General features: G+C 41.9%; 1 protein-coding gene across 2 annotated transcripts; it reads left to right on the top strand.

The window, feature by feature from the left end:
* Positions 1 to 528: 528 nt before the first annotated feature.
* Positions 529 to 10,569, top strand: smpd2a (sphingomyelin phosphodiesterase 2a). 2 transcript variants are annotated; one of them, XM_036534005.1, is made up of 11 exons: positions 529 to 582; positions 2,909 to 3,132; positions 4,197 to 4,293; positions 5,289 to 5,365; positions 6,244 to 6,337; positions 7,080 to 7,169; positions 7,557 to 7,639; positions 8,605 to 8,737; positions 9,046 to 9,150; positions 9,418 to 9,586; positions 9,748 to 10,569. In XM_036534005.1, exons 2-11 carry the CDS (start codon positions 3,083 to 3,085, stop codon positions 10,170 to 10,172), a joined length of 1,323 nt encoding a protein of 440 aa, XP_036389898.1. In that variant the 5' UTR covers positions 529 to 582; positions 2,909 to 3,082; the 3' UTR covers positions 10,173 to 10,569. The 2 variants fall into 2 exon arrangements, with proteins under 2 accessions (XP_036389898.1, XP_036389897.1); XM_036534004.1 differs by lacking the exon at positions 529 to 582 and adding an exon at positions 593 to 771.
* Positions 10,570 to 16,973: the final 6,404 nt, after the last annotated feature.

The raw sequence follows: 16,973 nt of genomic DNA on the forward strand, positions 1-16,973 counted from the left end.
CACTGAGAGAAAATGCGGTGCTGGGGTTATCTGTGTAGTAAAAGTCAAGAATTTCATTACATAATTGGTGTGTTAGTTCAGAGCAAAGTCAGCAAAAATATTTTATGATCCTCCTACATTTATCAGTATTAGCGGTGTACCACTGGGGCTGAAAACGTATTACCTTAGGTCACATGCTCACTATGTCTCGTATTGCTACGCCTTTGTATGCCTGTGTGTATTCCACATCTGGTGATACACTGCGGGATGATCTGAGAGGAAGAAACAGAACTGAAACACTGCATGTCAATAGCCAATACACACTACACATAATGACTCAGGGTTTTCTTTCCTTAACCTCCATTAAAATTGAATTAAGGGCACGCCATTCCGTTCGAAATTCAGCTTGATCTCCTGAACTGTCCTGAGCTAAAGTAAGCGGATATCGCCGCCATAAACGACATTTCCCAAGATGACTTGTAGCTTGATTGCTTTTGAAGCACGTCATGGGTTATGAAGTTTATGCAGTATTCTTCCGCCCTTTAGCCTGCAAATACCGAAAGGCCAAGCGCACGTTTGACGTTCTTGACAGGCAAACATTCGGTAAGTGAGAAAGTCGTTAGTTCATCTGCTAGCTAGCCATATAAGTTGAATGAAGCTTTATGCGAATAAAAGCACCGGCGAAGCAAGGACGCAGAAAACTCTGTTAGCCGGCTAGCTAACTGCAGGAAACGTGGTAGAAGATCAATGCTAAGGATTATCACATCAGCTGACTAATGGAGCTACAGTAAGGTACCAAGCAAGCCAGCTAACTAGTCCTGGGAAGTTAGTTAGCTAGCGACAATTGGGCTTAGATGCCTAGCATCTAAGGTTGCCGTAATTAGTCTCCTTAATTAACTACCAGGCTAAACTGTTTGCACAGTATATGCCGATGTATTTTGAATTGCATGTTGCTAATTGTACTGTTTATAAGGTTAGCTAGCCAAATAGGTAGGTACAGTCGTAGAAACATTGAAATCATTGTGCTCATGCCCATACTCATGCATTGACTGTTACTTGCTAGCTACAATTTGCGCATAGCTAACTAGCAAAGGAAAGGTACATTTAGCAAGCTAAATAAAATGTTTCGTGTATAATAGCCTAGTTTGCTGGCTATCTGTCTTGGACACAAAGTGTTAAAGTGTCAAATGGCGCATTTATGACTTTATCCGGTATATATTGGCGAGCTAATGCGAAATATGTGTCTGAACAATAGCAAGGACAGGATGCCAAAGTTTAGACCGCCGTATGCAACGGTGCCAGACCAGTTTCGTGGGCTGCCGAAGTGTCGCAGTAGCAACGTCTAAGTTTAGTACAGGAAGCTGATAATTGCTTCTGCTGCTTTGAAAATATCATATTTTGCTAACACTCTTGAGGTGGTCATCGCTTTCAATTACACTTTATATTATTTCTAATGATCTACATTTGGCTAATGTCGTTTATTTTTTATGATGGAGAGCCTAAAACAAAAATCGAGGCTACAGCGTTATCCATCCCGGTGATTGAGACCTAGCCAGCTATTCCGGATACGTTGTCATGATATCTGCAGAATGACTGTATTTTACATGATACGATCAATTTATGAACATTGCTACAATTGCATACAGTAATCAGATTCTTATCGATGCTGCTAAGTTTCTTGCTTCATAATACAGCAGTTGCTGTGTGTCCCTTAACAATCATACAGTTAGTTAATTTATTCGTTTTTGGTGGGTAGACAGACGTATTACATTGCCATCCTGAAACTGCATCCTGTTTCCCCAATGAAACGTTACCCTGCGGTGCAAAGAAAGGCAGTCATTTAGTCAATTACGTATTTATGAGTGGCTTTTTTCGGATCAAAACGACTGCAAACGTAACGATATGGAGATGTTTTAAACGCAAATAATAAAAAAAAACGATTAATCGAAGGGGATTCGCTTTCTCGTACAAACATTAATGTTATTGTAAGAGTACTGGGGAGTCAGATAGTGCTAACACTCACTTTTACGACTATATTTTGTCCTCTTTAAAAAAATGTCAGCAAATATTTCAACTTGTTACAAATGATCACTACGTTTTAAAAGCAGCTGGCAACCCATGTCTGTCTCGCTTAACCGTTAAGGTTGCCGTAATTAGTCTCGGGTGACATTCCGCGGCTGGAGCGGTGATGCAGGGCAGATAGTTCTAACCGCTCCGAATGAGATGGAGAGCACCAAGGAGCCGGTGTGTCGCTGCCCGCATTGTCGGAGTATAGTTTAATGATTTATAAATAGCGCTCCGGGGGAGTGTCTAAAGCGCACCTTTATAAACCGTTTCAGATTCCACAGGCCAGTTTCTCACGCCCCTATGGAAACATGGAACTGGCATCCATCGAGTTCCTTAAATTAAAATTCACACTTGACCTATGAGGCCGTTTCCTTTCATACTCGGTGGATAAACAGTGTAACCGCTGTCTTTTGGAAAAAGAGCCATTGCAGAGAGTTTTTGTTAGACCCTGGTGTGTTCACCAGTGAAAAAAAGACTTGTAGAATATAAACCTTTCAGGCATCTGAATAGCCTTAAAATAAGGGAAGTGCTATGACTGGGTGTTGACGTTTTCATTAGTGGAGAAGCTGTGTTCAGGGACTAAGTTGCCACGTGAGTGCTAAAGCCTGCTCTGTCCCCTTTCTGCATTATGTTGGTAATCCTGCTTTTTTCACTAAACTGCCTATGGATATAGGTTGTGTTTAAAAGTGACGCCGAGTGCCGAGCATGAATGCAGCCATAGGACTGCCGGGCCTTTGCGTAAGCTGGTTCTGTGAATCGAGGGGATTAAAAGCGGGGCCCTCCCTCATGTCTGTGGTTTGTGTGTGTGTATGCGTGTTTGTGTGTGTGTGTGTGTGTGTGTGTTTTCTGTCTCGCTCTGCAGTGCCCGATTTGAGCCCTGTCAGCAGCTTGCAGAGAGAGAGAGAGAGAGAGAGCAAGAGGGAGCCAGACGACGTCTGACCTCCCCAGCAGCGCTGGACCACGTCCCCATTGGCGCCGGAAACCAACTGAAACCGGAGTAGTCGCCATTGTAGAGTGACCCTCTCCTCCCGTTGCCATGTCCGGCGGTCGGCCAGTCAGACTGCGCGTCTTCTCCCTCAACTGCTGGTGAGCTACGGTCGGGTGTTTTTATGCCAGCCATGGTGGCAGGGTGTGTTTGATGCCTGGGTGACAGGATTTGTCACACTGTACCAGGCACCTAAAAACCTTCAAGTCTTTTTCAAAGGAATGCCACCTCGATAGCTGTTCATTTCTGTCACATCTCTCTGTGGTAGCAGGTCACTTATTCAAATGTTTCTCTGAAAGTGTGGTGCTAATAACCACTAAGTACGGTATGTGCTGTATATGTAGATCTGCTGTAATTAATGATGGGACTTTTTTTGGGAGGTGTAATCTGTCATGAATTTAAACCCTTAGGGTGCTGAGTTGACTTGGCAGAGTTGAGTTATTTCAGTAGTATCAGACTCATTCCTTCATGTCTGTGGTCTGGCTAAAGACATGTCTTATCCCTCTAAACAGGAAGTGAATAAAAAAAAATCTCAGAGCTCTGCATATCACAATTTTTAAGCATTTGTTGACATATTGACATTTGTAACTGCATGTTAATGTGTGAAGGCATTAGATGAACAACTAGTAAGATACTCTTTCAGGTGAAAATGCATGGATATCTTTGTTGACCTAAAGTGTGTTGATCAAATATCCTTTCACCCCGAACAGTAAAGCCGCATTGCTTGCTGTTAGCATTTCTTGAATCTGTTGGTGGCTGCTTGGTCAGCAGTGTGCACTTACGGTGCCTTGCTGAGAGGCAGAATTCGTCCAAGCATGCAGTATGCTAGTCAAATGACTCAGTGATTGCTGAAATTTTGTGGTGGGCGTCTTGTGATTTAAAAGACAACAAGAATGCAAGTGGCGGCTTTTGATTAATTCATAATTGATTCTGAATTCTGCATGTTTGAGCTTTCTTAAGGGAAATGGGTTTTTATCTAAGAGGAAAGTGGAGATGCTGAAGCTGTGTGTTTATCTACTTTCCTACTATCTCAACCTGTGCGTGCGTGACCCTGTAATGACCCCTCTTGACTAAGCACCCATTACAGGGGACACTTTGAAGCTCAGATTAAGTGAGTAAGGCGTGTGTGTGTTTGTGTGTGTGTGTGTGTGTGTGTTTTTTTCAGGGGTATCCGCTATCTCAGCCAGCACTGCGCTCAGCGCTATGAGATGATCGGGGAGCTGCTCTGCAGGGAGGAGCACGACCTCGCCTTGCTGCAGGAGGTGAGAGGAGCTGGAGCGCCCCGGCATTCTTCGCTCGGCTCCGACGCGTCACGCTGGCGCGGAGAGCACCCCAGAATTCCGCACCTGCGTCCTCGCTCTCCCAGCTGTCACCCCGACGTCGGGCACACCCGCCCAGCTCTCCCATTCATAAAAGCCCCTCTGCGCCGAGCGATGGGCTAAAAACATACGGCGGTGCTGTTTGCAAACAACTGTGGAATGCTGCCTCGTTCCTGTGTCTCGGAGGTTCCTGAACTGTTCATTCCAGCTTTTGTCAATGTCTTGTCCTTTGTTTAAAATGCAGAATCCCTTTTGGATTTTTTTCCTACAACCTTTTCCCCAGAACATGAGTTTAGTTATCAAGCCACATGTCACAATCAATCAGATGATCACGAAGTACTCAGAATTCTGTGGTTCAAAGTGCTGTTCTTAACAGTGCATGAGTAATTACTTTGTCTGCTCATACCATTGCCTGCATTGTCCTTGCCCTTTTTGATGCATGTGTCTGTTATTGGATTAAGTAAAACCCTCTCACCGGTGAGATTGGGAAGATTGCAAAGGGCAGTGACAATGAGCATACTCAGTGGCAAAGATTCCTTCGGATTCTGTTAGTTTGATTTATGAAAAAGGAAACGAATGTTAATGTCATGGTTTTTCTGTGAAATGGGTTTGTTAAGTATGTCATGGGTCCATCCATCATTTTTAATTTAGAATGTATCCTTACAAAGTCTTTTGCATGACCGTTGTCAAATTAACAGGAGAAAATTACTTGTCAGTCTAGTTAATAAATATTTTTGTTATGTACATATTGGTTTCGATGCATGACCAAGCAAGTCATGTAATTATTTGTGAGGTCAAAGGTTAGCCATTTTGCAGTGTCCGTGTTTGTCTAGTAATGCAGCATGTTAAATTATGTATGCATGTAATAGAAGTCCTTGTACATCTGTTGTGGGGGGGTTTCTAAATTTGGAATCTTGGCATCGCTCATGTTCTTGTAGGTATGGAGTGAAAAAGACTATCTCTTCCTGAAAAAGAAGCTGGCATGCAGTCACCCTCACTCCCATTACTTTAAAAGGTAAATGACAGCATTCTTTGCATTGATATCAAATTTTGAACACAGCAGCTTATGTTAAAATTGGTTCTGATGTCCATTTCTTTTTGGAGGCATCTTTGATTAATGTAGGCAGCAATGAAACGAATGTAAATGGAGTTATCTGATTGGCGGCTGTGAGGTGTAGTCGTGAAGGAACTGGACCGCTAATCAGAAGGTTCCCATCCTGAATATTGTATGCGTGAATACAGTGTTTGACCTGAATTACTCCATGAAATATTCAGTTGTAAAACGGGTTTGATGTAAAAATGTTTGCTCTTTAAGTGTCACGCTAGACATGTCTTTTTTTTTTTTTTTAACAACACTTCAGTAAATCATCACTGTCTTACAAATCACAAATAGAACAAGCCTCACATAGCGCAATTTGTCATATCAGTTCAAGCAACCAAATAAATACATTTTTGGCACATTACATAATCAGCAATGTTATTTCAGCATGCTGATAGCGGTAGTGAGAGGGAACTCTATGCAGTTTTTAAGAGACTGCCTTGATGATCAAGGCCTCAACAAAGGCACAATTTTCGCATTAGCCTGAAAGGAGTTTCCTCGTGCTTGTAATTCTTTCAGTGATTTCCAGGGAGAGAGCCGCTTAGTGAAGCACGGCCATTACCTACAAACGCTTTTTAACAGCCTTCCTGTCACACGCTTGATTAAACGCTGAGTCACTGTATATTTCAGGAAAGGGTCCATTTCCCTGTAGGTCCATTTTCCCCGGTAAGGTGTGTCAGCTAAAAGTGCCATCTAGAGACACACCCTCTGGAATGTCTGCAGTAAAAGTGTCCTCTGGCTCGTCTGCTGTCTTTGATTAATGCATTATCTGTGTCCTACTCCTTTGTACACAGTGGGGTTATCGGCAGCGGCTTGGCTGTTTTCTCCAGGCATAAACTCCATGATGCCTTTCTTTACCGCTTCTCCCTGAATGGCTACCCCTACATGGTGAGTCTGCGTTTGTGTCATTTTCAGGAATTTAGCACGAGTTACACTTAGCAAAGTCAGTAAGAAAGTGAGACTCGGCCTCCTATGTTATCGGGTTTGCAATGTTGAAATTACTGGGGATGTAGTGGTTTGACTGTCATTGCGTTGCTTTCATAAGAACTATGCAACATCCTTTGCTATCTGGCAGAGTCTGATAGTGTGTGCAGTGTCACCATCAATATCCTGACTCATATTACCATATCACAGCAAATCAGAATGTCATGGTATTGTCACTCGTGGCATTCATGGTGATGAAGCACACGCTGTGGTGGCCAGTATGAGTTGAGTGTTTATGAATGCTTGTGCAGTGCTTATGAATGTGCTATGTAGAGCTTATTAAGGCATTATGCAGGACTCCATGCTCTCTTTTGTTGCATTTGTCTAGGATCCATGCATGCAGGCCTACTTGTGCTCTGTGGGTCTGCTTTCCAGGGTGACATGGTTCATATGGGAGACGTTTGAGGAGTGAAAGCAGTTGTACAGTCCTCCATCTCTAAATGCACTCCGTTGCGGTCTGTACTTATAGAAGGCACGCTGAGAGGGGTTGCATTAGAGAGAATGGCTTTTAATGGAGAAATGGGAGCCAAAAAGATGCTGTATCACAAGGTTGCATTATAATGAGGGAACGAGGTAACATGAAATGGCTAAGCTGAACGTTTCCTTTGCCAGCAGAAAAACAGAAGTTCCTGTGTTCTTGTTTCAGCTCCATCATGGTGACTGGTTTGGTGGTAAGGCCGTGGGGATGGTCGTGCTGAAGGTCCTCGGACTGACCGCTCATGTCTACGTCACACATGTAAGCTTTACCATGGGAGGGTCAGGGCTGAACGATAATAGCCACCCTGCTGTATACCACCTTTGAAGCCTCAAATGAGGGACCTGGAGGGAAAAACAGGGCAACCCACTTACTTTTAGAAAGTGTTGTATTCTATACAAGATCTATTGAACCTAGAATTGAAAGTACTGTATAGTGACCCACACAAAATTCCAGTAGTCCTACAAGGATTCCATTAGTTTCAAACCATAGTCATAAATCATAAAAATAATAATTTTCCATTGTCCATTTTCCATAATCATCAAAACTGACTTTGTAATGGATGTCTCAAAGAAAAAAAAAATGGAAGAAAACTGGACCACCCACACGTGTGTAAATGAGTGAGGAGGCTGTTTCTTGTCTCTCCAGCTGCATGCAGAGTACTGCAGGGAGAAGGATGGTTACCTGCCTCACCGAGTGGTCCAGGCCTGGGAGCTGCAGCACTTTGTTCGGTAGGAGAGACAGTAATGGCTCCTTTTAAAGTCGCATCTGATCCATCGACCAAGGAAGTCTCCATTTCAGCATGGAGTCTCCGGCCCAGTATCTCATTAGAAATTTCAGAACAATACATGGAACAATGCAAAGTACACGGCAAGGAAGAATGATATGGCGTTCTTTGTGTGTAGGTGTGATGGGCTTAGATGTGGATATTGAAAGTGCAGGTATCCTTATTGGGCTGTTAAAACACTGTCTTAGACTGAAATATATCATATCTAAATTAATAACAATAACTAAAAATTCAGAGGGAGTCATGCATAACTATGTTTCTGTTTCTAGTCCAAAGCCGGAATGTTTTACCTTGTTTTAACTGAATAATAAAGTAATATACCATATAGACAAGACCACTGGCATTCTTAAGACCCTTCTGTGGTCTGCACAGGCTTCCTCCTTCGAGCTAAATCCAGTCCAGCTAAATTTTATTGACTAACTGCCTCATTTCTTTCTTCATGAAGGAGTGAGCTCCAATACCTTGTGGCATTTTTTTTTTTCGTGAATGAAAACCAGAACCACCCCCTTTTGGGTTCTTGTTTGCCAGAACAGGAATTTGACATTCAAATTCTGCAAGGTTGAGCTCTGTTGGAGATGAAAATGAGACAGTTAAGTCTGGAAGCCCCGTAGTGTTTTTGGCGTTCCAAAACAGCTGCAAAGTCAAAGATTTACACTGAAATCATTCTCATGAAGTTGCAGTGTTGTTTTTGGGTGAGTTTTCTCTATGTATATCGAAACTTTAAATAGAAGTTAAACTCACGTTATTGTTTTGTTCAGTGTTTTTTTAAAAAAAGGGTCTTACCACCCTGAAGGTAATTGGAAGTACTGTGTTCCCTACTTGATGTAACTTGTGCAGGTTTATAAGGAGACATATAATCTGATCTGCACCTGACAGCAATTGGTCTGTAATCGGCCTTTTTCCTTCCAGACACACTTCCAGCAGGGCTGACGTGGTCATTTTGGGAGGAGACTTAAACATGCACCCCCAAGACCTGGGAAACCGACTCATTCGGGCATACACAGGACTCCGAGACTGCTACACTGAGACAGACAAGTTTGACGTAAGACAAATCATAATGATAGACCTCATGGAATTAACAGCAGAAGATCATTTTGCCATATTTTAAGGCATTGACTTAGTAAACATTTTTGCAAATGCTCATCGACAAGATGACTCATTACATTATCAGATTTACAACTTTCCTGTACTGTGTCCTATCTTGAAGGTGCTGCAACAATATCCTGTGTATGACTTGAAATGACATCTCTGCGTAGCACAGAGAACCATTCACACTCAACATTCTGGACTTTTAAAGTAACTTGTGTGTGTGTTCTCATTTATTCTATCCTTGTGTATTCCTGCCGACAGGGTTGTGATGATGGGATCACACTAATAGCAGACAACCCCTTCACCAATAAGAAAGAGCTCATTCCCTTCGAGAAAGGGATCAGAATAGACTACATACTATTTAAGGTGGGTGACGGAATGACTTGTGCCACGGGCAGAACTGCTTCAAATATGCCGGTGACCTAATTTTTCTGCCATTCTGGCTTTTTTTCTGTTGCTGACCCCATTAAAAAGAATTAGTCTGCATTTCTTTATCGTTTCAGCTGAATGGCGTTTGGCCTTCCTGTAAATTTGGTGCTCTGAGTCGCCTCTCAGATCAGAGATGCTTGTGAACTGTCATTGCTGGATACCTTGGTGAAGTGCTGTTTTGTTGGTGAATGTTGATTGTCACAGGGGTCGAAGAAGGTGTGTGTAAAGTGCGAGTCCCTGTCCACCACCAAGGGCTCAGTTCCTGGGAAAGCCTTCCCGTATTCGGACCACGAGGCCCTGAGCGCTGAGCTGCTACTACAGCCGACAGAGGGGGCGGGGGAGAGCGAGGGTGGGAGTGACAGTTGTTCTGCGGGTACGTCATCTGACCACATGCAGTAAGGAGGTTAGCAGCGCTGTGCGGAGGGACGTCAGAGTGAAGACGTTTTAGGGTGTTGCTGTTTAGCAAGAGGTTTCAGCATTCCTGGATGTGGTATGGGAGGTCAGAATGAGGTCTGCTGTTGTGCTTCTCCTCAGACACCCTCCCGGAGCTGGTGGACACGGTGACGGAGGCGCGCACGGAGGTGAAGGTGGGACTGCACCTGGCCGAGCGCATGCGCCACACGGCGGCCCGCACGGGCGTGATGGGGCTGGTCCTCCTGCTGCTGGAGCTGGCCATCGCTGCCGTGCCCTGGCTGGCCCTGGGCGCCGAGCAGCCGTTTCCGCGCGCCTCCTTCTACCTGCTGGGGGCGCTGTGCTTCGCCATCCTGCTGACCACCCTGCTGCTCTACGTCTTCTACACCACGCAGGTGAAGGCGCTGCAGGGCGCGGAGGACCAGATGAGGCTGGCGGTGGGCGGCCTGCAGGACGCGCTGCGGGGCCTACCGCGCGGCCAGCAGGGGGAGCCCATGCTCACGACGCCGGACCTCCACCACCCCACCCCCCTGGACCATGAGGAGTAAGGGAGTTTTGAAAAAGGGGCCGAGGGCAGTACACTCCTCCACTGTAATTTCTAGCCCATTCTGGTCTGTTCTGAGCCTCAAAGCCTTCCTCAGATGAAGGAAAAAAAAAAAGATTTTTTTGGTCATCTTTGTCCATTAAAAGCTGGTCTCTTGTGAGGATGAAGATGAAGATGAAGGTGAAATAAGTGCCCTGGTATTGTGTACTAGCTTCTCATCAATGACGCTGAGCTTGGAGACGCATTGTTTTTTAAGAAGACCTAAGACGGAGAACCACTTATTTGAATAGATGTGTTAGAAACCATACCATTTCAAATCGCAGCATTGGAAATGCTATCCTCATGTGCAAGAATTTGGTGAGATGGAGAGGGGAGAAGGGAGAGGGCTGTAGCCCCATAAATAAGGGCATTTCTTGAATCAGTTATCTAGAATGCATCATCCTATCATCTTGTTGGTGTTTTAATTAAATTTTATTTGCAGTTTTGTTCTTTTTAAATTGATGCTTTGATGAATAATCAGAAGATAAGAATGTTCTTAAAGGATGTGATTCCAGGACAGTAGGATCCTTGTCAGGGATTGATGTTCAGTAGATGTAAACACATCTCTCTGTTCATGACAGCATTGTAGCTGAAATCGTCATACATGTAGAGATCTGGGTATTTGTTCACAGTCATAAAGACCAAGCCTGCCCCACTGAAGTCACATGTCAAGACACCTCTATCTGGAAAGGTTCATGCTGTCAGCCTATGGGTTTTTTGGACTCTTAAGTCACATGTCTGATTGGTTACTGTCCTGTTAATCACACAGTTCTCTGAGTATGGGCAGGGAATGTTTTTCCTTGTACAAGCACATTGACCATGGCTTAGAATGGTCATTGTAAACTGAATCATGAATAATTTTACCCCCAGCGTAGTACGCAAAACCAAAACAGGCCAACGCTTTACAGACTGAATAGTGACCACCCTGTGGTGTGTATCCGTCTGCTGGGCAGGCCACGGGGAACCGGTCGACCTGTCCCAAGGGAGTCCGTCAGTTTACATTCCCACTGGGCTCTGCACAGTCCCATGGGACCAATGACTCGCTCAGTCCCTGCATGTATGCCAGGTCTCCGTGAGCGTGGAGATACCTGGAACCGGCTGGAAGGCCAGCATGGCATAGCCTCCTTAGAAGCAAAGCGGGGGCGTCTAGCGTTTCTGCATCCACTCCAGTAACGTGCTTAGGCTGCTTTGTGCTCATTTAGTCCACATTCTTCAGGACTGCGACTGCTGCCGGTCAGAGAATGTGCTTCTGCTTGTGTTAGATACTGTGGCGCTTTTGTCCTTGAGAATTTCGGCTGCTGGCGAGTTTGTCGGAGCATCGCAAGAGATGGAATTTCCACTCCGTCTAACAGGAGTTTGTGTTTGGCCTTGCGCCGCCCTCAGCCGAGAGCAGCCGTAGGGCCTGCAGGTGGGGAAGAGAAGCTCTGCCTCAGCACTCCTCCTCCTCCTCCTCCTCCTCTTCCTCGGCTGATCCACTTCTCGTTCTGTGGGTGAAGGGGATGCAGAGATGGGACACTCTCATTTCCTTTCACTGTGGTCTGTTATAGCTAATATTGGACCATACAGTGAATTAAATCCCTTTTCATTTTGCTGCTGAGACAGTTGGCCTTTTTGCAGAAGTACTGTATGCAATGTATTTTCTCTTTTTTTATGACACCCACACCATAGTGTTCAATATTCTTACTATATAATATTTAGAAAACTAGAAAACCTGAATATAATGATTTTGTACTTATAAGTAGGTATATTTATACACCTAGCAATAATCAAGCTATACTTGAAACTACAGGAGGTTTTAATTTACCACTGTATACTGTTAATTGATATAATAATCATACTTTTGAACTGAATGTAGGGAAAATGAAATAAAGACCATTATATTCTGACGGCTGTGTTAGTTAATGATGTTTGTAGAGTGTCCATTTTCTTAGTACTTGTTCACACAGAGTCAGCTGAGAAACCCCAGAGTTCCCCTTTTACAGGCCAGCACGGAGGGGATGATGTTTCACACCAGCAGGTAGACGCATGGTGAAATTTCCTTTGACAACTGCAGAAGCTGTTAGGCTACTGCAGCTGTACCATGGCCATGTCTGTGTCCAGTATAGATTCTCATTCTGGAGAACAGGTAATAGTGGTTACAAAAGTATGGGTACCAGTCTGTTTCATTTTTTTTTTTCTGAAAATACCTGTTACAACCATACTAAAAAAATTATTTATGACATTATCATTTTGATGCAACACAGAATACACAAAGCACATATTTAAGCTACAAATGGATTTTTACAGCTTTAAAATACATTACATTAAGGAAAAATCCATTAAATACAGAATTACAATTTAGTGATTCTGCAGTGCTATGTTATTAGCCAGGAGACAACAGTTCCAACCAGATTTCTAAGTGAAATAGATTGGAATTTGTCAACACAGTAAATGCTACACCCTCTGCTTATTTCTTCAAGAGTGTCCAGTGGGGGGCAGTATGGAGTAGGCTGACATTTAATTTTGTATAGCACACAAGGCAGAGACAGACACATCTATAAGGAACTATTTCTGGTCTGGTTCAAAAATACATGCATTATTATTATTGTTCATGGCTGTTTGATCAAAGAACAGGAAGGCAGACCTTTTAATGAGTGAGTTAGAGGGTCTTGTACTATTGATGACATTGAGGAATGTCATTTATTGCTATGTCAAAATTCTACACTTGGTTATGTTTAATAAGACTAAACAAAAAAAAAAATATATTGTTTGCCAGTTTCATTTTTTTCTAATTTCTAGGAGTATGAATTAGGAATTGGTTTTTCAAATAATTTGATAACTGAATATTATATGGCTTCCAAGATTAAGTATTCAATTCATCGTTCTCATCTTCACTCATTCAGCTCTTTCTGTGTAAATAATGTTTAATGAATTCATATTCAGCCAGAAACACAAATTCATTAAATATTTAATACAACGTTCTTAGGCTTATATGTGTTCATGAAAAGGACATTTTCATTGCTGTCGTTAATTAATAAACATCGGAATTCTGAAGTTAAAGGATGAACTAGTTAGACATATAATGGCTGAATATGGTCACAATCAAGTACTTGGCTATCTTTCTCCTGGTTTACAAAGTGCATTTCCCTTGTGATCCAGATGGTGTCAGTGTTGTGCCATAAATTCACAAGAAAATGAATCAGTTTCATAGGGCTTTGTAGGGCATTTGTATATTTCCCATGTTTTCTACACTATTGCTGTGGTGCTGACCTCAGAAGTTGTTGTCCACAAGTAAGACAAATACACCATCCAGGGAAATCGGAGTTCAAACTGCAGTTTCACCATGATTTGGGCATTATAATGCCAGTAAAGTGACACTATTCATCTGCCAGAGGTTGTAGATGGTTCTGAGCTGTGATATGATTCAGTAGAAACAGCAGAGTAACACAGTCGTGTAAAAGGTCATGTAATGACGTAATGTAATACTCATACAACAGTCATTTTTCTGTATCACAGTCAGGCAAAAAATATCAAATGATCAAGTCCTTGCTAAAATGTTTCATTAAAAGTCCTGCTTGCTTTTGTCTGCTTAAAACATGTAAGCACACACATGCAAAATGAATTTCTTTTTATTCTCAGTATGTCAACCAAAGCAACACAATTTTGCAAACAAAATTGCCCAGCTGACCTCATAAAGACTAAATGTTTCTATACAGTAAAAGTAAAAAAAAATTATATTAAATCAATTAAAAAAAAACTAAGAGTAGGAAATGTCAGTCAGATATCATTTTTTAGATTAATTGAACAAAGCTCTTTAGCAGGTGGCCTGAATGAAATTCAATTTATTTCTGTATTGATAATAATTATAATTTTAGTTCAAAATACTTGTGTCAAATTGGATTCATGGACAGAATTCATTGAAGAATACATTGTCCTCACTGCAGTGAAATATAAATAAATACTACTGACTAGTTACAGTTCTAGTTCCAGGTTAGGCTAATTATACTGTCCTGCAGCAAAGTGATATTCAAGCAATTAAAACGAGTATTAAAGAAGTGAAAACATAAGTGTGTTTGGCTTTGAAAACTAATGGTCACTCATATAAATACTGTTATTTTAGGAACAGTTTTATAATCCAGTCCTTTGTGGAAATTAGACAAGTTGATTAATTTTAAGGTGCATATAACTGGGAATTTGACCCATTACTCTGGTCTGCTTAATTGTATCTCTTCTGTATGGTGTAGAAAGGCAAAATATAGTGCCTGTTTCTAGTGGGGAATTAATGACTGATTTCTCCTTCATGAAAAGGCAACTGTTCAATTTCAGGAGGCAGCCGAGACTACAGCTAAATCCTTAGAAACACATCCCTGAGATGGCTGAACATCCTTTATATTCATTTTGGGATATGGCTAAACATATCAAAAATAAAAATGTCCTACAGACCAGTTTGGTAAGGGACAGATATTTTTGTTGTTCCATACCAGGAGTTTGAAATGGTAGAGACATCCAGTGTTGAACCCTGCCACCAGGCAAACTTGCAGCCATGGTGTGGAATCGGCAGCAGTGAGCCACCAAGGGTTAATGCATAGCGGTTTTGGCAGTATTACTCTCCATACTGAATCATTTGTGATGAGTCCTGATGCATTACACATCAAGTAAAACAAAACTGAGTGCGAATTTTACCGCCAAAACAAAGGTGCTGAGGGCCACTAATCAAATGAAAACTCTAATGTGGTCAGCAAAAATATTGTGGTACAGAAAACACAAATTAAATTTCTTTTTGATACATAAAAGTGCATTCAGAAAAAAAAACTCTTACTCCACCCTGTACAATTACTTGTGCTTTTGAATGTTATGCAATCATTGTCCTGGCAGCATATACCCCATTTTTTCATGAGATTGATATGGTGGGGGATATACTCCCTCACTGAGGGCAAAAACACATTTCATGCACAGGAAGGAAAACGGAACTGGGGAATGCTTCAACATGACGAGTCTGTTGAAGCTTTTACAGGTCGTTATGAGCTATTAGCTAGCTGCATGTGATTTAAATGTAGCTGTCAGCTAATTGGATCCCTGTAGCAATGAGGCCCTTGGGCTAGAGGAAGGAGATACAGGCAAATTATGGCCACCATAGAAATATAGCAGAGCAGCACACATAGATATGGACAGATAGTTAAAGATACACTAGGATGAAGTATAAAGTAACATATAATAAACCCCCACTACTAAGATGAAGTGCTCTGAATTATGCATCATAAAGCCAGCTAGTAGTAAAATGGGGTGTGTGACTATCGGAAACGTGTTTACTTAAACCCGCAATATTCATCTGGATATAGTTTATGGCTCATGGTATTTCCTATTACAGGTTTTATGTTTAACTGCTATTTGATATTCAAAGCAAAGAGTGTATTTGAAACTAGTATAATTAATATAATGTTATTCTATGATATGATTTTATTAATAAATGCAATAATTTACTTAGGAAATATAAATGGGACCAGTCATTAATACACTGTAAGTTGAAGTGAATAGAGTACAGTGTCAACAATTACAAGTATATGACATTCCTTATATTTTGTTGAAAGGAAGGGAAAGTGTTGTCACAGCATACTATTGCATACCTCGACTCCAACACCCATTTCACCTTTGACCTTTGGCACGGGGGAGAACCAGGTGCTAAGCATAGCTCCTGTGTTGTGGTAATGCTAATAGCCTGTTGCTTTCATGGCCATAGGGTGTGGCCAGCTAATGACAGACCTCCTACTCCTCAGCAAGGTGGAATCTCAACACGAGAACACTCAAGACAGATGATTCTGCCAATCACGGGGCTTCTGCCTCTGTCTTCAGGGGATCAAATACGCCACATCAGACTGAGGAACTTAGCCAGATGTCTACCCTGTGTCATATGATTTCACCATGCTTCAACTGGAGTCTATTTTATATTCACATGGAGGATTTTTTTCAGGTGTGATTTTTTTTTTTAATGAAACTCTTCCTTCCAGACCCCATTTGTTCTGCAGATTCCTGTTTGGGCACAATTCCCTGCCTGTTGTAGAGAATACCTGCTCTTCAACTGAATGTTGTATTTCCTTATGTAACACATCCAAAGTACTTTAAATGTATAATACCTGATATGATAAAAAAAAAAAAAACATTGATCAAGTATGCTTTGATATCTGCATTTTTTAAATGTATCTACATCTTGGACTACTTCTTTCACTTAAAGTTCCAATGTGAAAAATGTAAAGTCCTGACAACATGGTGTCACATCCTTGGTTCTACATATAAACCCTATTAGCAGAATTTGAATTTGATGCAGAAGACAAATCCACGTTTTACTGCTTAATGAATACATTGTTGTAAACTTCAGGGGCTGTCGTTGCCTGTGGCACCCATACATTTGCTTGAGGGGTCAAGTGAGCAAGGCAACCTGAGAATGCAAAAATGTTAAGCTTCATCTATCTTTATCTCTTTTCATAAATCACTGTAGTGCTGAAACTGTGTGTGTGTGTTGGGTGCGTGAGCTTTTTGTATGTGTGTGTGTGTGTGTTTATGTTGGGAAGGAGAGGGATTATTTTTCAGGGCTTTACACTACTGCAGTCCTCCCATAAAGTATGAATATTTCCACTTGTAAAACCCTCTCGCCCATCCTTAAGAAGCCCAGATAAAAAAGTTTAAAAAGTTGAAAGATAATTCAACTTTTAAGGATTAGGCTAGTTTTTTTTTTTTTTTTTTTTTTAGTCAAATATAATCACAATGTCTTATAGCCATCCTCTATGTGAGT

The sequence above is a fragment of the Megalops cyprinoides genome, chromosome 7, assembly GCF_013368585.1.
Source record: "Megalops cyprinoides isolate fMegCyp1 chromosome 7, fMegCyp1.pri, whole genome shotgun sequence".
Lineage (NCBI taxonomy): Eukaryota > Metazoa > Chordata > Actinopteri > Elopiformes > Megalopidae > Megalops > Megalops cyprinoides.